This window comes from Cervus elaphus, chromosome 14 (genome assembly GCF_910594005.1).
Source record: "Cervus elaphus chromosome 14, mCerEla1.1, whole genome shotgun sequence".
Classification (NCBI taxonomy): Eukaryota; Metazoa; Chordata; class Mammalia; order Artiodactyla; family Cervidae; genus Cervus; species Cervus elaphus.
The window spans coordinates 51,883,483-51,907,864 of record NC_057828.1 but is presented as its reverse complement, the minus strand read 5'-3'; the positions used below and the strand labels follow the sequence as shown (position 1 = coordinate 51,907,864).

The window sequence follows — 24,382 nt, the reverse complement described above, 5'->3', positions numbered from 1 at the left end:
TGAAATGCAATTTCCATCTTTCCTTGGACAGCGGATTCATCCATCCACCCATCTGCCCATCCATCCATTCTTCATGCATCCATCCACCCATCTGTAAATCCATCCTCCAAGTAAATATCCACCCACCCATCCATCCATCCAACCACCATCCAGCCATTCTTCATGCACCCATTCATTCACCCATCAGTAAATCCATCCTCCATGTATATATCCATTCATCCACCCATCCTTCTATCCATCCATCCATCCAAAACTATCAGTCATCTCTCTCGTGTCACACTGTCTGTCAGGCCCTGGAGAACATAGCGAAATAAAACAGGTGAGAAGCCCCCACATGAGTGACACCCTGAGAGTTGCATGGGGAGATAGAAGTTTGAGGACCAGGCAGGAGGTGTGTGCAGTAGGAGTGTGGGTGAGAGATGGGGCAGCCTGGCAGAGGCGGCAGCAGAGGGTTCACATAGCAGGAGATGAAAATGAATGGAAAATAGCTGCCCTTGTTGTTGGGGAGTCACATCTGTGTCCTGGGCCATGCCTGGGAGTCCCACCAGACTGCCCCTCACATCTTGCCCATGGCCTCCTCCTGGCTGGCAGCCCCAAGGTCCTCATGTGCCCACAAGCAGGAGCATGTGAAGAGCCAGCACCAACTGTGGTGGTGCAGGAGGAGGGAGGGAAATGGCCGTCCTGGCGGCCCCAGACCTGAAGGCAACCAGACGTGTTCTGGTCCCTGTGGGGCCCCCAGTCCTCTGTCCTGGAGAAGGTGTAGGAGGACTGGGTGCATGGGGTGCAGAGGGCAGTGAAGGAGCACCAGACAAGCCCCATGAGAGGGGCAGGACAATCCATTCTGCTGCAGGAAGGGGAAGGCCACCCATCACAACCTCCATTTCTGGGGTTCAACGTGAGGCAGCCTGCCTCTGTGTGTTTTTTCATATGGGTCTCTTCTGACCACACAGTCCCACAGGGGCCTCTGATGGAGCTGGTTCTCTGAGCCAGGGGTGGGGTGTCAGTCTGTGACACCCTCCCATGGTGGCCCAGCTGTTCCTGGGCTCAGGAAGAACCCAGGTGGGTCCTGAGACAAGCAGACGAGAGACAAGTTCCACTGGGCTGGAGAGGGTCAGGAGGGCTTCCTGGAGGAGACGGCTCTGCATTTCTAGTAAACTCCCCTCCTATGATGCCCCCTGTGTCTGTGTCACAGGGAGGGCTCCCCTGGTTGAATGGAGCATCTGGAGCTCTCTAAGTGGATCTGTGCAGAGCCCACCCCAGTGTGGGGTGGCTATGAAGCATGGGACCTCAAAGACTGAGCTGCTTCAGCCACAAGGCCCTTTCCCCAGGGGTTCCTGCCTGTGTTTACAAAGCCCCCCTTTACCCACCAGGCTTGCTGCCTATGGCTTTGTCTGTGATGTCCACATCTCGAACCTCAGGTGAATCTCATTCTGTCACTTGTAAACATCTCAATGCCTGATGTCCAGAAGGAGCCTCGTCTGAGGTCTTCCAAGGGTCTGTTCTTTCAGGGGAGGCTGGGGTCCAGGATGTGGCCTTCCTTCCTTGGAGGATGCTGAGGCTGAGGGCTTGGCCTGGAGTCGAGAGAGTGGGGGAGGGTTCAGATTCCTACCCATCCAGGGGTCTCCCTGTGGGGAGAAGTTAGGAGCCCTTGGGCTGTGCCCCAAGCCCTGGCTAGCATGGCCATCTCAGGGACAGATCAGAACCAATTTTAAGTGTGTGGGTGGAGGCCAGTTGCTGCCCTCAAGCCCTCAGCAAAGAACCCTCGATTTCCTGTCCCCTGCAGGGCTCTGCCCCATCCCCTGTGTCCTCCTGGGGTCCAGGATGAGAAGGACCTGACCTGAGAGCTGTTGGACCCCCAGCACCCCTTGGGGTCTAGCACCAGGTGCTAGGAAAAAACCTCAAGTACGAGGTGAAGCTGTCCACTTGGTGTCAAGGTTGGGAACTTCTGGAGAGGGGTCCACCCTGACCCACTGAGGACAGGGTCAAATCAGATCAGACTCTGTGCAGCCTCCTGGAGCTCAGAGTCAGGAGGGAGAAGACAGACAGGCATGATGGAGTGTTTCCATCCCCAAAGATAACCCCAAAGAGGCCTGTAAGTCCCTCCATGTGCCAAGGAAAGCAATACCACCCCCTAAGAGAGATGATGAAGACGAACATTGTTGAAAGCAGCTCGGGGAATCAGATGGACACTCAAGTGTCCATCCACAGCCTGATGGGTGACTGAGGTGTGTACAGCACACTCTGGGGTGTCAGGCATCCTGACAAGGAAGGTGATTCTGACACCTGCTACAAGAGGATGAGGCTTCAGGACACTGTGCTCAGTGAAAAAGCCAGACACCAGAGGACAGATATTGTCTGGTGCCACTCATGGAGGTCCCTGGAGGAGTCAAATCCCTGCATAGAAAGGAGAAGAAGGGGGTCCAGGGGCTGGAGGAAGCGGGGAGTGAATGAAAGTCACTCAGTCGTGTCTGACTCTTTGCGACCCCATGGACTATAGAGTCCATGGAATTCTTCAGGCCAGAATACTGCAGTGGGTAGCCTTTCTCTTCTCCAGGGGATCTTCCCAATCCAGGGTTCAAACCCAGGTCTCCCACATTGCAGGCAGATTCTTTACCAGCTGAGCCACAAGGGAAGCCCAAGAATCCTGGAGTGGGTAGCCTATCTCTTCTCCAGCAGATCTTCTCCATCCAGGAATCGAACCGAGGTCTCCTGAATTGCAGGTGGATTCTTTACCAACTGAGCTATGAGGGAAGCTATGGGGGAAAGGGAGAGCAAGTGTTTAATGGGGACAAAACGTTAGTTTGGGAAGATAAGGAAGCTCTGGAGACAGATGGTGGGGATGATTGCACACCAACATGAATGTGCTTAATGCTGCTGAACTGTGCACTCAAAAATGGTTAAAGTGGTCAGTTTTATGTATAGATGCCCTTCTCAGGTATCAGTGACCTTCACCCCACAGCAGTCCACAGGTGGGTGCTGTTCTCACATCTGCAGGTGAGGAGACCAAGACCTGAACAGGTCATGGGGTGGCGAGGGGCAGCTTGCCCCAGAGCCTGCACACCTGCTCCCCTCTCCCTATCTCCCTCCAGTCTTACACACCCTGATAGAAATGACACTTCAGCTCAGAAATCAAGTTAATATTTAGAAAATACAGTTGTATTTCATGTGCCTTTTATACACACAGTGAGGGAGCAGTACTGACAGCCCCATCAGGAGAAGCTCCAGGGAGGTGATGACTTCTGAGCTCATTCTCAAAAGACAGATAGGATTTTGTTCCTAATTTTAAACACTGTAGCAATTACATGACTAATATATACTCTCTGGAGAAAAATTTAAATGCACATAAGCATAAAAAGAGAAAAAAGTTATAATATCCTAAAGTCCCATCACTTGGAGAAAACCACTGTTGATATTTCAATTTATATCCCTGAAGGTCCCCCAGTCCTGAGTTTCAGAGACACATCAGTGGAACTAACTGGTTTCATAGATCAGCTCTTTCTTGCTGGAATTTGCTGTTGGGAAGGCTTTGGGGAATTTGCAGATCAGGATTCAGAAAATTTTGCTCAGGGAAGCTGGACCCTGCATGGTACCAGACCTGGACCTAAGAGCGGACACAACCTTTTCTCAAAGAACCACAAAACCTCTGATTAAGATGACAGATTAAACACATGTCACAGCACTTGTACTGCAAACCCACTTGAACCACAATAAAGAGATGATGAAAGACATTTACCCACAAGGTGGAGAGGACAGAGCAGCCACAAGTATCTGAAGGTCGAATTGCAGATGGAGCCGGGGTAACTGGGTCACAGACAAGAGAGAGACAGCCCTAAGTGGAGAGTTGGAAGGTGAGATTTTGCCAGATTTAGGAGACAGAGCACCCCTGCTTGATCTCAGGATTGGCCATAAAAGCATCCCTGGATGAGGGATGCATGAGTGGCTATGGTCAGGAAGGCTATATGAAAGGGGACTATGAGGAGTCCTAGGTGGCCTCCCCCTCTAGCTGCCCTTCCCCCTCCAGTCACCCCTCCCCCATGTCAAGAAAGCCCGAAGTTATATTCCCTGGAATGCAGACAGGCTTGTGTGCCTGCTGACCAAACAGACCCCTGTCTCCACCCCAGTGTGGCCCCCAGAAGGCTGGCAGCCAGACCCTGCCTCAATCTATGGGAACTGAATCGGTCCCTGAGGATGGTGTCACCAAGGGTTCCCAGAGTCACCCTTCTGCAAATCTCAAAAGCAAGGGCTTCTCCCTCCCTCTCAGATATTCCAGCCAGCTCTGTATGCCCCCCTTTGGATCATGGGCAGACAGCCAAGGAGCAGCAGATATTGGAGGAAAGACAGAGACTGAAACAGATAGAACAAAGCCATTAGGAGGAAACACAGACCACATGGGCAGAAGAAAACTTGATCCTAATTATCTTTCCAAAAACAAAGAACAGAGGAAATAAATTGTGGAAAAACAGCAACAAGACATTTCAAAAAACCTTCCCAGAACTGAAGAGTAAGCTTCCAGTTTGAAAGAAACCACTGTGGATGAGATGAGACATTTCAGGTGCATTGCTGTGAAATATTGCAACATTTGGGAAAAGGAGAATCTATAGATTCCAATGACAGAAAAGCAAGTCACGTGCACAGCATAAGGAAACAGAATCTCCTTGAACTTCTCAACAGCAACCCTTGAAGTAAGAAGACAATGGAGCCAAACTTTTAAAATTCTGGATGAAAATCATCTCCAGTCTAGAATTTTATACCCAGCCAGACTAGCATTCTGGTATGGTGGAGGAATAAAGACCTTTCTAGACATGTGTTGTCCTAAAAAATGTATCTTCCAGTTTATCAGAAGTTACTAAAGGATGTGCTCCACCAAAATGAGAAAGTAAGCCAGGAAAATACAGGCACTAGGGAGCAGGAGATGCAAAGGAATTAATTCCTCAGGGAATAACAGAGCTTCAAGGACTGTGGTTATGGGCAGGATGTCATGGGTCATATCAGAGCAGAGAGAATAAGGAATCAGATGTGAGGACCATCATGACCAGTACGCCTACAGCCACTGTTCCCTGGATTAACTTCAGGGAGCCTGGCTCAGACCTTTATCGTGACCTCACTTGTCTTGACCACAGATAGATAAAGGTCCTGCTCCTTCATGTATGAGATTCCTGTGATTGCTGTAATAAGTTATCACAAACACAGTGGCTTAAGACAGCACAGACATATCATTTTACTATTCTGCAGGTCAGAAGTCTGAAATGAGTCTTGCTGGGTAAAAATCAAGGCACTATTGCTTGGGCTGCTTTCTTTTCTGGAGGGTCTAGAATAGATTTTCTTGTCTTTTCCATCTTCTAGAAATGCTGCCTGCCTTCCTTGGCTCCTGGCCCCTCCCATGTACAAAGCCAACAAGTCTGTCTGAATATTTCTGCTCCATCTACCACATTTAAAGATACGGCACCCAGCCACATAACCCAGGAGATGCTTGCCCTACTTTGAGATCAGCTGATTAATCATCTTAATTCTGTCCACAACCTCAGTTTGCAGCCTCCAGCCCACTGCTCCCAATTGATTTCCTTTTCCTCTCCCTCTTTCCTTCTGCTCCGGCACTGGATGCTCTCACCTCTGGGCTCTGCATTGGCTGTTCCCTTTGTCTAAATGCTGCTCCGATTGATGCACACATGGCTACTTTCTCATTCACTCATATCCCCACTCAAACACTACCATCTCGGAGAAGTCTGCCTGGGCCACCCTGTTGGGAATTGCACCCTCCTCACCCCTGATCCTTCATCTCTCTTCCTTATTCCAATAGCAGTGCAGCCTCCCACCTGCTGAATCTGGCTTGTCACTGCCTCCCCATGAGAAAGGGAGCTGGGTGGTGTGTGGAGGGGAATCTTTTGTGTTTCAGTCACACTGTATCCTTGGGGGTTATGACTGCCGTGGCAAATAGTAGGTATACAATGAATGTATGCTCTTGAATGAATTTATCGCCCACATTGCGAGGTCTGGGCACCTAACCTTGTGTGTGTGTGTGTGTGCGCGCGCTCAGTCACATTATACTCTTTGTGACCCCCATGAACTGTAACCCACCAGGCTTCTCTGTCCATGGAATTTTCCAGGCAAGAATATTGGAGTGGGTAACCACATCCTCCTCCAGGAAATCTCGACTGAAGGATTAAACCCGTGTCTCCTGCATTGGTAGGCAGATTCTTTATCACTGAGCCACCAGGTCAGCCCTATTTTCCTTCTGGCTGTTGGCTTCCAAATGAAGGTCTTCTGTCAACACCTGGGGCTGGAGCTGGACTTGAAACCTTTACCTGTTGAGATGCCATGGCTTTTCCTCCCATGGCTAGGCAACCACTGAACTGTGCTCTGTCTCTCTGGACTTGCCTATTCTGGACACTTTGTATCAATGGCATTCTACAACATATGGCCTTTTGTGACCGGCTTCTCTCACTGAGCACCATGTTTTCAAGGGTCCTCTGTGCTGTAAAGGGTACAAGGACTCCATTCCCTTTGATGGCTGAGGTGCACACCACGGTTTGGATTCACCATGTTTCATGTACCCACTACTGGTGATTTTAACATTCCTCAGTCATTTCAACTTCAGAAAGCTGCTGTCAAATCAGTTAACTGTATAGGAAATCAGTCCTGAATATTCATTGGAAGGACTGATGCTAAAGCTAAAGTGCAAATACTCTGGACACTTGATGTGAAGAACTGACTCATTGGAAAAGACCCTGATGCTGGGAAGGATTGAAGGCAGAAGGCAGAAGGAGAAGGGGACGGCCGAGGATAAGATGGTTGAATGGGATCACCGACTCAATGGACATGAGTTTGAGCAAGCTCCAGGAGTTGGAGATGGACAGGGAGGCATGGTGTGCTGTAGTCCGTGAAGTCACAAAGGGTTGACATGACTGAGCAACTGAACTGAACTGAACTGAAGCTTCTGTGGCTGGTCTCCCATTTTCAGGGATCTGTCTTGGATGATAAAACTGGAAAACAAGGAGATGGTTAACACAAATACCTGTGGGGTGGTTACCTCTGGGCTGGTTGAAGGGGATGCAGTTAGGGGAAGGGGCTACACAGATAACTTTGAAGAAAAATGATCACAAGCTCATGTTTCACTCAGGAGCTGGGGACAGTGCTCATGTGATACACGCACATGCAGTCTTACACACTCACCCATCTGTGTGATCATTTCAAAATAGAAAAAACTTTAAAATGAACATAAAGCTTTTTAAACATATGTTCTCAGTAGTGATTTTTAAATAACAGATTTATTGAGACACAATTAACATAGTACGACGGTCTCCATTTTTAAGTGGGCTGTCTGGGATGTTCCTGGTGGTCCAGTGGCTAAGACCCTGCTCTCCCAACACAGAGGACCCAGATTTGACCCCTAGATCCTACATGCTGCAACAAAGACTTTGCATGCTGCGACTAAAGATCCTGGATACTGCAATGAAGATCCTATGTGCTGCAACTAAGACCCGGTGCAGCCAATAAAAACAAACAAACAAGGAAGACTTTAGTAAATAAATAAAGTGGGCATCTGTTTCCAGAACATTTTCATCTTCCCAGAAGGAAATCCTGTGCCGAGGAAGCAGTCACCCACCATGTCCTCTCCCCTACCCTGGCAACCACTTGTTTCTTTTCTGTCTCTGTGGATTTGCCCATCCTGGACATGTCACGTAGGTGGAATGGAATGGTATGTGACCTGCTCTGACTCGCTTCGTTTGCCGACTTCGTGCACACTGTGGTCCACATCAGGGCTTCGTTCTTTGCTGTGACTGACATTCCTCCACTATACAGAGCGACCACATCTCATCTCCCCATCACAGGTGACGGTCGTGGTCCTTGCTCATTTCAATGTGATGACTCTGCAGCCAAACTCACCCTAGGCTCCGAGAGACCCCCAGGCTCCCCAGCTTCTGCTGGGGTCTGAGCAAATCCTTCAGGAAGCCTTAACAGTCTTTCAACTTAGAACTTGCATTTCAAAAACAAAGGCTTGAAATGCCATCTGTGGCGTTGAATCTGTGCTCACCGTTTAGACCCAGTTGCGCTGATGCAGGGAGAGATCTTTCTGATGTCCTGGGCGGAGCAGAGAAAGAGAGCAGCCAGGATGCCAGCGCTGCTTTTCTTATTTCGCAAAAAGCACACACACAAAAGGAGAGTCACTAACCACTGATTTGATTGGGAAGGCAGCCTTCAGCGAATGACATCACTGGGAGAACATAAATCTTGGTTTGTATGATTTATTTATGTTAAGAAATCCACATATGATGCTGAGTTTTCAATGGCTTTGTTTAAGTGATAGTTTTTCCTTTTTAGTGAAAGTTGGAGCGATGATAAACAGCTCCAGCTGTAAAAATTAAAGGCGGAGGTGAAGCCAAGGTGATTATTACACAAAAAATCTGAGTTGGGGGGGCATTTGGCCCTTCTCTCCTCTAAAATGAAAATTACCCTCTGCCACCATGTGCCATGAACAATTACCTGCTGTTTATTAATTAACCTCTTTTAAAAGCACCACATTTCTACTTGAAACTGTTATTTCTCTAATGTGAAAACGGGCTTATTCGTGTTTATTAGAACAACCCTATCCCATGTGGTCCAGGCTCAGTGCACACTTAACTGACACATATATTTTTTCAAATGACACATTTCATGATTGGAAATTTCTTCCCAGAAGCCCAGATTCTAAGCCTGACTTGCTTGAAATGTTGGCTCCAAACCAGGCCCCCAAAGCCACTGGTCTGTGCCCCAGAATGGCCCTGGGATGTCCACACTGAGAGGGGTCCTGACTCTCCAGCAACAGCTAGACTCTGAGGAAATACAAACTCTGGCAGCCAAGCCTTTCTGGACACAGGCAAATAAACATCTCGGTCATCGTCAGGATCCTCCTTTGGAGCTCACAATTCTGGCAGGGCATGAAACCAGGAAAGGTCCCAGATGGAAACCCCTCCCTCTGCAGACATCCTTCATGGGCCACCTGGAGCAGGGCTCTGTGTCAGCCAGGTGACTCCCACTGCCCTGCCTCCCGGGAAAGTCCTCGCTCCTCTGAGCACCAGTGTCTCCTCACTGGGGTTCCACGGTGTGGGATTAGGGCCATATGCACTGGGATGGAGCCCAAGGGTGGGAGTGACTGGGGCAGCCGCCAGCACCCTGCCTGGCTCTGGAGCCCCAGTACCCCTTAGGCTCCATACTCCAGGCCAGTGAACTTAGGGCCAGACCATATGTCTCCTGAGGATGCTCTTTCTGCCAGTGTCCGCTGTCCCCAGCACCCGGCTGACCCCACCCACTCACTCACCCCTGAGCAAGTGGTCTTCCCTTTTCCAAGTCATGCGCTGCACATCAGGGCACTTGGGTGGTTTGCTCACTGCTGCATCCCTGTCACTTGGCACGGGCTGCTTGATGCAGGGCAGGGAAAGGATGCTCAGCACAGGGCTGTGGCCCCATGGCCACGGCCTGGAAGGTCACCTGGACCTCCCCTCCCCCATTTCTAGGGCTGAGATCAGCCTTTGGGGATCCCAGGGTCACTTTCAACTCATTCAGCCCTCTTCATTCATTCATTCTTTCACTCACTGAGCTCCAAGCACAGTCGCAGGCACTGGGACCCTGAGGGAGCAGGGGGAGGGCAGGGTAAGATGCTCTGGAAGCTGCAGGTGTGCGGGAACAAACAGCCTTCACTTCAGCTCAGCACCGTTTGGCTGTAAGTTCAGGAGCCCCAGCCTTACCAGGGCTTCTGGCCATAAGTCAATGACTGAATGAATAAATGCAGTCTGCACATGGTCTGAGAGCCTCGGCCTCTCAGCAGGCACATGGTGACCTGTGAGAGGAGCTGAAGTCAGGGTGGGCCTGACTCTGGAAACCCATGAAGAGCTGCAGGGGGAGGGGAACCCACAGCTCCCAGGAGCCCTGTCCTTCGTCCTGGTCCCACTGGCCCTCTGTATCCAGCAAGGGAACAGGGAACAGCCCTCCATGAATCCAGGTCAGAGCCCGAGGAACAGGCTTTGGTTCTGGGAGAGGAGGGGTAGAGGGCGCAGGGAACCCTGCTGCTAGCTGTCCCAGCTCCAAAAACCTGAGCTCCCAGGAGGCACCAGGCAGCAAACTTGCCTGCAGCTATGCCCACAACACCCACTTTTTCACCTCCATATTACACTGTGGGAAACTGGGACGCCTAGGAAGCTGGAGGGGGGCTGCCCCGGAGCCCCGGGTAGAATGGGGAAGCCTCTGGCTCTGACTAAGCTAAGTTCCTCTGATCTGCTCCCTCCCCTCAGCCCCTAAAGCTGCCAGCTTGTCCTGGAAGGGAAGCAGGGGGCGTCCTGTGTGAGTGGCGGGGGCAGTGTTCAGGCAGTCCCTCTGCTGCCCCCTACCCGGCAGGACACTCATAATAACTTCACTAATACCACAGCGGGGGTGGGGGGACTCCCGTGAGGGAGGGGCTGCTACCCTAGCCCCTCAGTCCTCAGTGAGGTCCCCTGACCTGCCACTCTGGCCACCACTGGTCCTTCCTTCACCAGGGAACCTCCTGCGGATGTGCGAGGGCGGAGGTGGAGGGAGCCCCACTGCCTCAGAGGTGGAGAAGTCCTGGCAGGGGCAGCGGAGCCAAGAACCGCGAGTGCCCGCTCCCTCCCTGCAGCCCCAGGGTTGTGGGCTCTGGGTGCCTTAAGCAGAAGCAGGCGGCCCTGCCCCAGGGGACGGTAATCCTCGACCGATTCCATCAGCTTCGGGTCTGGCAGCACGAGGGGTAATTTTTTCCCCTGCCTGGGGCAGTCCTGGGCTCTTCTGTTTTCTTGCTTGTTCACAAGAGCTTCCTGCAATGACTGGTTTAGCAGCAGGTAAAAGGGACCTGGGGAGAGGCTGTCCATTTGGTCCCCCCCGGCCACCCCTTACCCTCCAATGGTCTTGTCCAGAAGCAGTGAGCAGTCTGGACATTTTAAGCAGGCCATGCCCCTCCCCTGAATGAAGGCATTCAGATCCTCAATTCTCTCCCTTACCGCTCAGCTTCATAGTTTAAGGCTGATAGTTTTTTCTTTAATTTTCATCTTTTGGCCCTGCATCTTGACATGTGGGATCTTAGCTCGCTGACCAGGGATCTGCGCCCCTGCATTGCTAGGCAGACTCTTAACCACTGGACCACCAAGGAAGTCCCCAGGATGATCTTTAAACCCAGGTCACATGCCCCAGGGCCCCTCCCAGACAAGCTGGCCACCCCCTACGTTGGCATATGGAGGGGGTAGGGAGGGGTAAATTCCCTTCTAGAAGCTCAGCTGTAATCCTGTCCCGTCCCGGGTCAGTCCCATCACCCACCCTTTGCGAGATCCGGGGTGTCCGGTGGTACCACCCGGAGAGTAGGAGCCTGTTGCCTTAAAATCTTTCTGCACGCGGGGCCTCAAAGGAACCTGAGAGAACCGTCCAGGGCTAGCAACACCCCGGCTAGAGGCTGAGCGGAGATGCCTAGGCGCCAAGCAGGACCCTCACACCTCCACCACGCGCCCCCGGAGAGGGGAGTTCCGGGGTGAGGGCAGCGTGGGGGGGGGGGCGGGGGGGGAGATGGAGGAGATGGCGGGAGGGCGGCGATCGCTAGGAGCAACCTGGGGCCCTTCTGGTCAGTGCACGACAGCTGAACCCCACCGGCGCAAACCTGGCCCCAAAAGGTGGGCAGAAATGGGCCCCGTCGGGTGTTTTCCAGGTTCTCTCTCCCCGCCAATCCCACATCAACCCCGGGAGGGGCGCAGGAACATATGGCTCCGTTGCACAGGTGGGGAAACTGAGGTTCAGAGAAGCATCTCCCCGCAGCTCCTCCTCCGAGGTCACGTCTGCAGCGGGACCAAAGGCGAAATTTGGTTTCCAAACTAACGGGGTCAGGGTCGGGGTCGGGGTCGGGGCTGGGGGAGGGCGGTGTGGCAGGGACCAAGGTCCGGAGGAGAGGGCTTTGCAAACCGAGGCGTGGATTGCCGGCAAGCCGACTGGGGGAGTCTGCTCCGGTACTGGCGGCCCGGCGGTGAGCTCGGCTCTGGGGCGTCTAGGGACACGGAGGACCGGCTCGCACCCAGAGGCTTCCGGGACTCCGACGTCCGGAAAGCAACGCTGCTCGCCGTTTTCGTTGTTTCTAGGGCTCTGCCCGCGCGCAGCCGGAACCGGGAGCAGAAGGCGGCGGCCGCGTCCACGCAGGCAGCGTTCTGGAGCGACCACGGTGCCACCTTTGCCGGGCGGAGCTCTGCCCGCGCCGCGGGGCCAGGGCGCTCAGGGGAACGAAGTTGCTCCCCGCGTGCGCGGGCGGGCGGCCCGGAGATGCGGGCGGCGCGAGGGTCCCCTTTCCAGGCGACGCGGGGTGAACGCGAGGCTCAGAATCCTCCTAAACTGGACGGCGGAATTCGTGAGCGGCTTTTGAAAGGCCCTGGGATGAAGAGGGAAACCGTGGGAAACCGATTCCGTTTACCGCTCTCCGAGGCCGGAGCCCGAGCCCGCGCGCGGTGACTGGAGCCGCGCGACTCAGCCGCGGAGTTCGGCCCGCTTGGCGCGCCGCGGGGAAGGAGTCGCCGGGCGCCTCCTGCGCTTCCTGGGGCGCCAGTTTGGGCCGGGATTCCGGAGCCATCTCCCACCTGGCTCAAAGGAGGGAGGTCAAGCCCACAGCCTCAATCTCTTTTTAAAAAAAAGAAAAGAAAAAGAAAACGAAAGTCCCGGTTACACGCCTCCTCCCAAAGCCTGGGGCAGACCCCTGCTGCGATTCCCAGGCACCTGTGTTCCTGAGCAGTGGCGCCCAGGCCAGGACTCCAGGACCAGGCAGAAGAGTCAGCAGGCCCTCCCAGGAGGTTGCCTGTGTACAGAAGACAGCGTCCCCCAGCCTCGGTTCCGAACATCTGGGGTTTGTTCAGAATCTGCTGCATGGTTCACATTCCCGGGAAGTCTTGGTTGGAAGCGTCCGGACCCTCTCTGCAACCCACTACAGAAGCAGGGAGTTGGTGTGGGTGCCCGGCCAGGAGGCGTCTGCTCTGAGCTGCAGAGGGAACGGCTTTGGCACACGGCTTCTGAACTCGCTGGGCCAGAAATCAGGACCTGTGTCCTTCTGTCCTGTAACCTTGCCTGGGTCACAGCAAGTGCCTCTCGGTCTGGGGTAGGAAGAGGGTCAAACAGGGGCCTGAAATATCAGCCCCAGGGTCCAGGGAGGAGCCTGTGGTTCCAGCTGAGGCGCAGTGCTGGGGTAGCACCCATGGCAGGCCGGTGTGGAGGTCCGGCTGGGGAAGAAAGGGCTCTGTGGGTTGTCTGTGCCCCCCACCCCCTTGCTGGACCAAACCCCGATCACCCAAGGCTGGAAGGCATTCAGTCCCCGAAGGGTCCCCTGCTGAGCTCCGAGACTATCTCTGTTTTCTTCTCTGTGTAGTTGGGAACCATACTCCTTGTCCCTAAGCGTCCCTCGTGGTCTTCCTCCTGCTGCTGCTCAAATAGGAGCCATTCCCATTCTGGGCAGAATGTGCCCAGAGAGGGAGACCTCCGTCTCAGCCGGACGCCTGGCCCCAAGTTGGGGGTGGGGCAAGACTGGTGGTCTGGACCCCCTCCTGGGGCAGTTCCGGAACTCAGAGAGGAGCTGGCTTATAAACTAATGGAGCCTGCTTTTATTTCCCCAGCTACTGTTTTTCAGAGCAGGAGTCTGAGGATGAACAAAACTTGACCCAGAATCCGATGGAGCTGGGAGACTGAGTCCCTGAAGCCGGTGGTCAAGTTCAGCGAGCACAGAGGGGAACCTAGCAGGGTCACTGCATCTGGTTCGTAGGCTGCCCATTCCCACCTCCCAGCCGCAGTCAGCAGAGGGGCTCTCTGGGCCTGAAGACCTTGACTGGGCAGCTGGGCATCTCGGACCCTGCACCTCCAGGCACTCAAACCTCACCATACAGACCTCCTCTCCAGAGACCAGGCCTCCACAAGTGGGCATGGGGCCCCTTCCTGGCCAGCAAAGAGACATTCTAGCCCCGAAGTGTGGACGCTGGGAGTGCACGACGCCTTGGTCTGGGTTTCCTGGGAGCCCCAGGTCCACAGAGGCTTCTGACAGCCCTGCAGGGCTAACTTCACGTGCTCCCTTCCAAACCCAGCCTTTTCCCAAAGGAGTTCAGCTGGTCTTGGGTCTCCAACCATACTTCCTCTCTTGCTGGGAAGGCTGGGAGTGGGCTGAGCTCTGGGTTGAAGCAGGATTCTAGACTGTGGCAGAAGCTGCTGGGAAAAGTCCCCTCTCTGTGCCCTAGACCCCAGGGTTGAAGTCCGCTCCCAAACTTCATAGGGTGTAGAGCACACGGCTGCCCACACCTCATCCACCCTCTGATGGCCTGACAGAGTTGGAAGTGCCCCTGAGGAGGGCACCAGGAACGACGGGGATGGGTGGCACTTCTGCACCCCCAACCCCAGTGCGGGGTCCCGAAGTCCCTGCACCAGCCGTGAGAATCCCCAAAGCTTAGCTTACTTTGAAAAACAGCCTTTCAACCTTTTAGTACTATTGAAATGAAAACTGCCCCTCTTCTGCCTCCACTGGCCCGGCTTGTTTCCCCAAGACTCCCAATGTCAGCAGGGAGGGGGATAGTTGGGGGGGAAGGGGGACAGGACGTGGAGCTGGGTGCCGGGAGGACCTGTCTCTGATTTTCTCTGTTCCACCCCTTCACTCCCCAGTACTCTCCCTGAAGCCTGACCTGCTTGCTCTTGGTCAGGTCTAAGTCTCACCACGCGGGGGCAGGGCCTGGCCAGGCCAGGGCCATGGCCTTGGGGACGGCCTGCTGGGGCTTCTTTAGTTGACGAGGCTGATTTGAGAGAGTGCCCTGGGGGTGTCAGTACCTCAGCTGCCTTCCTGGCCATCCCTAATCGCTAGCTTACCCCTCCCCAGGCAGGCTCTGAGCTGAGCCCCCCCCCCCACCCTCCAGGGCCCTGGGGGACCACTGGAAAGAGACAAGGGCACCAACTGGCTCTCTCTGCAGGACACCTGCCCTCCTTCCCCGGGCTGGTGAGGGTGTGATCCGAGTCTGAATGGTGCTCCACAATTTTAATCACCTCTTTAGCTGAGGGAGGGAGCGTGGAGAGGTCCTGAGTGAGCTGGAGCACCCCCAGAAGGAAGCTGGGCCTTCCTGACCTCGGGTCCTGCTGGTGCCTTCCGGGTGGGAGAAACAGTGCAAAGGTGGGGATCAGGGTGGGGAAGGGACCCTCACAGCAGGTGGGGGTGCTTCATAGGAGCCATTGTAGCACCCTTGGCCTAAACGAGATGGGAGAATATGGGGTACGGAGGTATGAGGGTGACCTTGTGTTTTCTCTGGCCAGTGCCCAGCCCTGTTCTGCTCCAGCTAGAGCCTGCAGTGGTTGGGTGGGGCAGACAGTTCCAAATGAAGGACTCCAGCCACCTTCCTTCCTCTCCCAGTGACCCTTCCCCTCACACACCCTGGGCAGAGGGGCAGAGGGGAGGGCTGAGCCCGCTAGGACCTGCAGCCATGCCCTACTCTCCTGCAAGCCCCGGAGGGGCCAGTAGCAAGGCCCAGGAACCCTCTGATCCCAGCGGTTCTTTGCCCAGTCTCCAGGAAAGATGGTCAGGGTTTGGGACAGGACAAGGCGGGGGAGGCTGGGGGTGGGGGACAGGCAGCCGAAAGGCGGTGGGCCATGAGACTGAGCTGCGGGTGAATTCCGCGCTGCCACCACGGGCAACACTCACCGAGGGCTGGAAACAGTGGAGGTGGCAGCCGGTGGGCACCAGAGCCGGGCAGAGAGTGCCTTCTCCATCCTAGGCGGTGAGGGGGATCCATCCCCTCCAGCAGTAGGGGCTCTGTCGGGGTTGGGATCCCAGCAGGGAAGCAATTCGGACTACAGAGAGGCCAGGGCGGAAGGCCCAGTGAGCTGCCGCTGGCTTTTGACAAGCGGGGCTTCTTCAGGCTTCTCCTCTGGGGTAGCGTGGGCCATGCACCCCTCGGCATCAGGGTGTCTCTGCTAGGACTCTGGGGTCTCGGGGTAGCTCCTTGGACACTGCCAGTTCACCTCCGTTTTGGAAAGGGCACGGGGCTCCGAATGTAGATCCCAGAGGAGGCCCCACTGGTCTCACTGCACAACAAAGGGGAGGGGCGCCGCCCGGACCCCCTCGGAGCAACAGAGACCCCGCACGGCTGCCCAGGACCCCTCTCCGGCTCAGGCTGACTCTGCAGGCAGCCCAAGTCCCGGAGCCTGGCGGAACCCCGGTACTTGAAAGGGCGCTGGGATGTCACCTCTTCCGTTTGCTTCCAATTCATTCTTGAATCCCAAACATGCTCGACAGGGCAATTCTCACCATCCCCACCAGGGCCCTGGGCCCCGACACCCGGCCTGCGCCAGCCTTGCCCCTCCGTTGCCGCACCTCCGAATTTGAGGGCTGCGGGGCAGAAGAAACACTCACCCAGTCGGCTCCCACCCGCACTCCGGCACCTGCTCCTCCACCCGCTCTCCAGCCCGAGACGCACCTGGGCCGCGAGAGGCGAGGGGGACGTGTCCCCAGAGGCTCCGGTCGCTCGAGGTGGCCCAGCTTGGGCGCTCGCGCCGCTGGGTACTCACCTAGGACCGCGGAGGCAGGAGAGCGCGGGCCTGCCCGAGGGAGGCGAGGTGCGGGGCGCCGGGCGTTGGGACGGCTGCCCGGGCGCCACCTCCCCAGTGCCCCGCGCGCTGCTCCCCGCAGCTCCGCGCGAGACTGAGGGCGGCGGGTCCGAGTCCCGCCCGCCGGCCGGGGCAGTGGCTGAGCGCGGAGCTGGCGGCGCTGCCGCTGTTGTTTTTGAGCCGCGAAGCCCGAAGCTAGAGCGGTTGGGTGGGGGCGAAGGGGAGGGGGCGGGGGCCGGGGAGGCCCGAGGGGGGCGGCGGGGCCCGAAAGAGGCTTCGGAGGAGCCGGGTTCGGGAGATCGCTGGCCAGGGGCAGGGGCGGAGGGGAGAGCCAGGAGGAAAGCGGGCTGGGACGACGGTGAACGCGAAGCTTTTTAATTAGTAATAAAATGCAATAAAACGAAGCAAAACCAGCCAGACCCGCGTCCGAACTGTCGGCGCGTTTGCCCCCAGATCCAAGGAAGTCTCGAGGACAAACGCCGCCGCCACTCCATCTTCGGCCCAGCTGGGGCGGGAGCAGCCGCGCGACGCGACGCAGGGGAGGGGGGGAGTCACCTCGCCTCCGGGGCCACCTGGGTCTTTTTAAAGTGTCCGGGGTGCGGGCCCCGGGCGGGAGCGCCGAGCACGGAATGTTTTCTTAAAGGGCCAGTTCCGAGCTGCGCGGAAAAGGGGGGGGGAGGGAGGGAGGGGGCGGGGGGGGTGAGAGATAAGTGAGGTGAAGACCGGGAAGGCCGAGGAGAGCCCCCCAATCCCGCGCCGAGGCGGCGGCGGCGGCGGCGGCGCGACGATGAAGACGATGAATACATTGCAAAGTTTTTTTGGCCCCGGCGAGGGGTGTCAGATTGAGTGCTCTGTGCGCATGTGCGAAGGTGTCCAAACTGACAATGCTGGGGAGATGAAGATAGTGTGTAGCTGCTTCTGGACTCAAGGAGGAGGAGAGAGGTTCCGCGAGCCGACACCATGCGATCCAAGGCGAGGGCGAGGAAGCTAGCCAAAAGTAAGTCTCCCGCGCTCGGCCGCGCCGCGCCGCCGGGCCCGGGCCGCGGGCCGGGGCGTCCGGGCCAGGGGTGCGCGTCGGGGCGCGGCCGGCGCGCCTCAGGCTCTCGGCCCCCGGATCGGCCGCGCGGCCCGGGGGCTGCTCCGCCTCCCGCGCTCCAGGGCGGCCGGGCTCGGCGCGGAGGCTCGGGGCGCTCGGGCCGCGCGCTCCCCGAAGGCGCCGGCCCCCTCCTCGCCGAACCCCCTCCCCCCCCCCCCAGTGTCAGGCGCTCGGGCCCGGGAACCCGAGGCGCGCGGTGGGGGCCGGGGAGGGGGGCGGAGGGGGAGGGCTGGGGGTGGAGGGGAGCGAAAAGCGAAAGTTAGTGAAAAGTTGACGAAAGGGGAGAGCAACTTTTTCCTCCTTGCTCGCTCTCTCCCTCTCTCTCCGAGTGGCTCTCAGTCCTGGTCAAATCATATTCCGGGCTTTTGAAATAGTGGGCGCTAGAGCACCGCCTTTGGCGTCCGCCAGCCGGGCGCAGAGGAGGGAGACCCCGAGCCGGGGAGGGGGCGGAGGAGGGGGCGCGGGCCGGCGCCCACCCGGCTCCGCGGGAGGAAAGGCAGGGGTGGTGTCGGCAGGATAGCCACAGCCACTGGGAGAGCAAAATGGAGATGTTTCCCTGGGCTTGGAACTGTGGTCGTGAAGTTTATTCCCAACTGGTGCCCCGTGCGGCGGCGGGCGCTTCTCTGCGACTCCGGCAGCCCGCGCGGCCGCCCCGGCGTCGGTGTCCCCGGCAGGAGGGTCCCCACCGGGCCGCCTTCCTCCCCGCCGCCACCTCGACCTCGGCCCCGCTCGGACCCTCCCGCTACCGCTCGCCTGGCACAGCCCCGAGGCCCGGCGGGGACTGAGCTGCCCCCGGCGAGACTGCCCGGTCCCCGGTCTTACTTTCTCTTTCGCTCCGTCTCGGGCCGAGCCCCGGGCTCCGCGCGCACAGCGCGCCGCCGGCCCGGTCCTCGCCGCCGGCCGGGTGCGCTCGCCGCCCGCCCCGCAGCCCGCCACGGCGCCTGGGGCCGCCCGCGCACCTTCCGCGCCCCGGTCGCTGGCGCCATTCACTGCCAGGCCCACCGGTCCGGGGCTGCGACCCGAGAGGCGGGCAGGTGGGGGCAGCGGCGCCGCGGCCCGGCGAGCGCGGCTCCCGAAGCCCGGCCGCGGCCCGGCTGCAGCGAAGCGGCGAGCGTCGCCGGGAGCTTTCTCGGCGCCTCCAGCTCTCGCCGCCCCCTCCTCTTCGGCCGTCCGCCCACTCGCTCCCCCTTGGGAAATGCCTGAGGGACCCGCTCCCTTTGGGAATCCCTGCGGGACCACCAGGACTATCAGTCGGCTCCTCCTGGGCCAGACCCTGCCCGGCCGGCCCTCGCAGCGCCCAGGGCCGAGCCCCCAAGCGTGAGCCCAGGGGGCGCGAAACTCACGGCGGTTTTCCGAAGAAGTTCTACCCTCTCGGTTCGGTGGTCGGCCAGCTCGGCCCGACAGCCCCCGCTCCACGCTCAGTCGTAGGCCGCGCGTCGGGCCCGCGGGGGAAAAGCAACTTCCAGCCTCCACAGGACGCCCCTGGACCCGCCCGCGGCCGCTCGGGCCCCTCGCTGAAGCGCCCGTTTCCAGTCTTCTGTGCCCAGTGCTCCAGGTCTCGGCCTCCCTGGCCTTCTGTGACCTCTGGCCCCTCTTGGTGCGAACAAGGCCCTGTGTTTAGTGACTGGTGCGGCTGGACTGTGTGTGTGTTACCTGCCCGCCGGCGGACGCGTGGAGTGTGCGTGTTCGTGTGTATATCGGGTCTGTTTGTGCACCACGAATCTTCTCAGTGACTCGGCCTCCCGGCGGCAGGCCGCCCTGGTCAGACTCCCCGAGGAAGGGCCCTAAGGTGGAGTGAGAAAGTGGAAGGCGACCGAATTCTCGCCCGGCCTTCGCTGCAAGCGAGAGGCCGGCTCCCTGCGCTCTGCGCGGCCGCGGAAACTTCCGAGCGTCCCCCACCCGCCGGTCTGGCCCGCAGCTCTCTGTGCTCCACCCCAGACAGGTGGGGAAGATTCCCGGTCTGGCTCTGCTGGGGCCTAGAATGGATGCCTGGCATAGACCTGCAGCCTGGCTCAGCGGCGGGAGAACTGAACTCAAGGGGAGGGCAGAGCACAGAGTTCCTTTTCCTGGGAGTCCTTATGGAGAAAAACCGCAGCGCCAAGCAGGTCTGTCAGGCCCAGACCCAGATGGAGCCACACTGGTGCGAGCTCGGGGAATTCCTCCTGCCTGGGTCACACAGCTAGGACAGCTGCCCCCAGCCTTCCCCAAGAAGGTGGTTCAGGCAGGCATGGGACCTCACTCCCTGCTGGACACAGAACACTGGGTCCACTGGGAAATTTCATTTCTTTGGACGATATTTTTGCCAGATGTGGACATCCCTGGGGACCTGACTCCATTACCTGAATCCCCACCGCAGCAGGGCAGTCCTAGTCCCCCAACAGAACCTCCGTCTGCAAGCTACATCCTGCCAGGGTCAGGGGGCTGGGGGAGGGGAAAGAGGTCATGGTTACAGGGCCAGTGTGCTGCACTGGGCTGTGCCTGCAGTCATGTGCCAGGCATGGAAGGACAGCCAGGTTGTGGTGGTGGTGGGATAAGATCCCCTGATTCAGAGCTTGGGGACTGCTCCAGAGGGTGTATTTGGGGCTCTAACTTCATTTGTGTGTCCCCAGGACCCCTCTCCAGGGGCTCTCTCCTGCTTAGTCTACGTGTTGGATGAGCTGGTAGCATCTTTGGAGTCTGCATGGGGGCTCAGAGTTGCAGGGGCAGAGGCCACTGGGGCTCTCAGGCTGGGGCTACGGATCAGCTGCTGGAAGCCCTCTGTCTCAAGCTGCCTGGGAAGGCTGATCTGGGTGAGGACAGGTCTGGCAGGGTCCCCTCACACTCGGTGGGGCTTTGCTGGCCAGTGGGGAAATCAGGCGTCCCTGCCCTGCATTTAAAAATGAAATGGCACACAAAAGCTTTGTGTTCCTGGCGCTGTTGAGAGCCAGGTGGGCAGGTCAGCACAGCCATCGTGCCCTCCTGACCTCTTCACAGCACAGCTGGGGCACCCTGTGTGAGGGAGGATGTGCCCCCAAAACTGTGTCCAGCCCCCATGCGAGCACCCGTGAGACCTGATCCCCATGGAGGCAACAGACCCCGGAGTCGTAGATACGGTGTATTTCAGGCCTGGGAAGTTACCCTTCGAAGCTGCCAGCTACCACCTAGCCTCTGGGATGGGGGTGGGTGTGGGTGGGGGCTGTTACCCCTGCTACCTCCTTGGAAAGGGGTCTGTGCGACAGGGTTGGGGAGACTGGCTGCAGGCTGAGCTCCCAGCTGGTTCCTTCTCCCCAGCAGAAACAGACCAGGCTCCCGACTTGCTGGGCCCAGCCCTTCTCCCACCCTGGAGGAATCCTGCCCCTTCCACTAGTCCTCTTCCAGGAGCCGGGACAGCAGCCTCCCATCTGGACGCCTGGTAGGGCAGCAGCGCCAGGAAATGTCCAGCGGGAGTCTGGCGGCTCTCCCCGCTTCGGACGAAAATGAGGAGGCCGCGGTGGAGGGGCGGGGAGCAGGGCTGGCGGCCAAGGCCAGGTGCCCCGCGGTGGTGCGCGATGGCCCTCAGGCTCTGGCTGGCCGGGGGCCCCTCGGATGTGCCAGGGCAACGAGGCCTGCGGGAGGGGAGATGCGGATTCATGGCCGGCGTGACCTCCCCCTGGGGCTACCTGGGGGAAGGGGAGCCGCTGGGCCCAGGGGCTGCTCAGAGCCACCGAGCCCCATCACCTCAGGCTGCTCAGGGCTGCTGGCTTCTCTGCTGGCCTGGAGCAGGTGCGGGCTGAGCCTCCCCCACCCTCCAACGGCCCAAGTTCACCAGGCAGCTCCCCTCTAGGCAGAGTGCAGGGCAGGGGACCCAGTCCCGCGATTCTGTTGAGAGGCCTGGTGTGGGTGGTGGGGCCAGTCTGGGGGTCCCATCAAGGAGCCTCTTGGGGGAGGTGCTCCAGCTTTGCTGGGCCTCCGTGGGCGCGATTAGTCCCCTGTTTTATTCAATTAGGAGGCAATTAGGGATCCTTGGGGGCTGGGCTAGTAATTAAGGTGCCATATAATTAGAGTTTTAACAAAAATTATCCAGGATTAAAAATCTTGTGAATAATTTCGTTAAAAAATTTCAAATAGCGTTAAATACAATTTATCAGATTTTGAATCAAACCCGTGTAACAAGTCTTGGACGCTGCAGCTCACGTAGCCGGTGCGGGAGGACAAGGAACAGCCGGGGCATCGTCCCCGCGCGGCACAGAAACTTCTGGAGGCCAAGGCAGCCTGCCCGGCCTCGCCGCGGGCGCGGACTGCGACTGTCCCAGGCTCCAGACGGCGCGGGCCGGGGTGCGGGGCCTGAGGACCCCGGGCTGAGCCGATAGTCACCGCGGCTTGGGGTTCTCCACGCACAAAGTCGCTGCAACTACGGCGGCCGTTGCGGGGCCCGCGTCTACACGCGCCCGAAGTCGGTGGCGGTAGCTCCGTCCGCCCGAGTTCCCCTGGTCTCAGCCCAGCCCACCTCTTCCGCGGCCGCAGTCCGGCCCCAGGGCTCTCCGCCTCCCTCGATTTCCTGGACAGAAAAGGGCGGCCTCCGCAACCCCCGCCCCTCCACCCCGACTGCTGACCCTCGCCCAGACTCCGCGGGCTGCAGACCGTGTGCGGTTACAAGTCGCTTCGCGGATCTGGGACCCGAGATACGTGGGAGTGCGCCCGGAAGACTAGGTCTCAGTTGGGCGGGTGCGGGAAAACCGAGGTGAGGGTGGAGGTTCGGCTTTCCAGGAGCGATCTCTGCTTTCCGCCGAACTTGGCGCTGGGCCGTGCGCTCCCGCGCGCACCTGCAGGGAGACCCCAGAGCAGAGTAGGCTGCAGCCTGAGCCGCTGCCCAAATTTCTGTCGCCGCCGCAGCCTCGGGGAGACGGGCCTGTAGAGGTGCTCATGGTCCACTTGGGAGACTTCACTCACCCTCTTGCACTGACCCTGAGAAGGATAAAGTATGGTGAGCTGGCACCACTTTTCTGGGTAAGAAACCCAGGGCACAGAGAGGTCAAATAACCTGACAAGGTCACACAGCAAGTTAATGGTGAAACTGAATGTCATTTCAGTAAAGCCCTCCAGGGTTTTCTGTCTAGTACCCTGCCCCCCACCAGGCCACTGCCGGCTGCAGTTAATTCCAAGGATTTTTTTTTTTTTTTTTTAGTATATCAGGTTTTAAGAATTTTCCCAGGGCCAGTGGTCAGCTTGTAACAGGTCTATTTGTAAAAAGACATCCGTGTGCATACAGCTTGTGAATGCAACTGGCTACCTTCAGCCTCCTTCAGACGGAATTCTTTCCCTACCCAGGACTGGACTCTTTCACTTTGCTCTCTCTACTCAGGCTGGGCAGAGGCCTTGTCTGGATGTCTCTAGCCCTTGGCTCTGGGAGTCCTCTCCCCAGGACAGGTGCAGGAAAGCTGGAATGTTGACCAGGGCTTGGTCTTGTCTGCACCCCAGTTATTGCCTTTTGCCTGGGCCACCCAGGGGGTGTTGGACCTGCTGGCTCACCTTCCTACCCCCACCCCCACCTCAAATCTGGATGCACATAATCCTGCCCCTCCCCCAAGCAGTCAGGAAGAGGAGGAGCTGTGGCCATGGACCTGACTGACCCACAGGGCTGGCGGCTGCAGTTGCAGGTCCAGCCCGGAATCAGCCGCTGTTCCTCAAGTCTGGGCACTTCACAGGCTCCAGCCAGGGCCACGGTGGCCATTCTGGGCTGGCCAGTGCTCCTGAGCTCTCCGGGCTCCCAGGGCATTCCTGGGTGGCCTCTTCAGCTCTGACCACTCTCCTGTCTCTGGGTTTCCCGAGCCAGTCGTTCTCACTCTGGAGGTGCTCTGGCCAGGCTGTGGCCTCTCTCTGGACTCCGAGGAACAATGCCCTGGGGCTGCCGATAGGAGTGCGCCGGCCTAAGATACATATTTGTTTAATAGTTAACATTCTGTGAAAAAAAAAAAAGGGAAGAAAGTCAGATTCTGGTGAAGGCTTTGCTTATTTTATATCCACTATAACTATTTCTGTCCATGAAAATTGGCTTAATTATATCAATGGAATGTTTCTTTTTCAATTCTGTATGCAATTAGTCCATCTTGCCGGCTGCAATTTATTTTAATAAAAAAATAAACCAGTGGTGTGTTCAGTTCCTCGTCCCCTGGGGACAAATGCGATTGGTGTGTTTAATTTCATTAACTACAATGCGGCCTACTGGAAAAATGTATAAAATCAGCTTTATACAGCTTAAACACTGGCATTTGAAACAAATCATTATTGCATTAGCTGTCACACTGGTAATTCTAGAATCTAAGGAAAAAAATATATTATGGCTGTTTTTATAACCCTTTGCAAATGCACTGTTAAAATAATTTATAATCATTTTAAAACATAGCTAGGTCCTGGTGAATATTTTATCTCCTCCAAATAAGGCTCCACGTTACCCTGTGCACGTTCTCTGTCTGACGAGTGTGCCATTCCCAACCCTGAACACGCATCTTTCGGGGTGAGGGTGGAGACAGCGGAGGCTGTCTTTAAACAAACCTGATGAGTGCCAGGTCCCTTTTTCATTCTAGCCTGACCCTGCCCTTGAGTTGGAATGGTTGACACAGACTCATCTGAAATTTGTCTCGGAGCATAGGGCACCCCAAGACGCTGCACAACCCTTAGCATACCCAGCCTCCCTTTCCAGGCCCCTCAGGTGGGAGGAGGGGGCCCACAAATAGGCTTTGCAAGTGTGGAAGC

The 24,382-nt window shown here is 57.4% G+C and overlaps 3 protein-coding genes across 5 annotated transcripts in view; 1 reads left to right on the top strand and 2 right to left on the bottom strand.

The window, feature by feature from the left end:
* Positions 1 to 7,246: 7,246 nt before the first annotated feature.
* Positions 7,247 to 15,738, bottom strand: LOC122707436. Its single transcript, XM_043922906.1, has 6 exons — positions 15,671 to 15,738; positions 15,462 to 15,580; positions 14,954 to 15,029; positions 12,418 to 12,593; positions 11,932 to 12,334; positions 7,247 to 11,807 (listed from the first exon to the last, which is right to left on the bottom strand). Exons 1-6 carry the CDS (start codon positions 15,736 to 15,738, stop codon positions 11,381 to 11,383), a joined length of 1,269 nt encoding a protein of 422 aa, XP_043778841.1. The 3' UTR covers positions 7,247 to 11,380.
* LOC122707435 (translation initiation factor IF-2-like) lies at positions 7,247 to 17,381 on the bottom strand. The gene is made up of 3 exons (XM_043922905.1): positions 17,333 to 17,381; positions 16,537 to 17,211; positions 7,247 to 16,357 (listed from the first exon to the last, which is right to left on the bottom strand). Exons 1-3 carry the CDS (start codon positions 17,379 to 17,381, stop codon positions 15,987 to 15,989), a joined length of 1,095 nt encoding a protein of 364 aa, XP_043778840.1. The 3' UTR covers positions 7,247 to 15,986.
* Positions 17,210 to 24,382, top strand: part of PRDM16 (PR/SET domain 16) — a 339,606-nt gene continuing 332,433 nt past the window's right edge. For all 3 annotated transcript variants that reach the window (XM_043923447.1, XM_043923449.1, XM_043923446.1), the window contains exon 1: positions 17,210 to 17,572. In XM_043923447.1, coding sequence (XP_043779382.1) covers positions 17,536 to 17,572 — 37 coding nt within the window. In that variant the 5' untranslated portion in view covers positions 17,210 to 17,535. The remainder of the gene's footprint in view (positions 17,573 to 24,382) is intronic.

Coding starts and splice junctions, on each gene's coding strand:
- LOC122707436 (XM_043922906.1), bottom strand. CDS start 15,738: ATGGAGAAGGCACTCTCTGCCCGGCTCTGGTGCCCACCGGCTGCCACC. Junction 12,335..12,417: donor GAGAGCGGTAAACGGAATCG/GTTTCCCACGGT, acceptor GAGGATTCTGAG/CCTCGCGTTCACCCCGCGTC. Junction 11,808..11,931: donor TGCCGGCAATCCACGCCTCG/GTTTGCAAAGCC, acceptor GTCCCGCTGCAG/ACGTGACCTCGGAGGAGGAG.
- LOC122707435 (XM_043922905.1), bottom strand. CDS start 17,381: ATGTATTCATCGTCTTCATCGTCGCGCCGCCGCCGCCGCCGCCGCCTC. Junction 17,212..17,332: donor CCGCCGCCGCCGCCGCCTCG/GCGCGGGATTGG, acceptor TGGCCCTTTAAG/AAAACATTCCGTGCTCGGCG. Junction 16,358..16,536: donor TCCTGCCTCCGCGGTCCTAG/GTGAGTACCCAG, acceptor TCTGCCCCGCAG/CCCTCAAATTCGGAGGTGCG.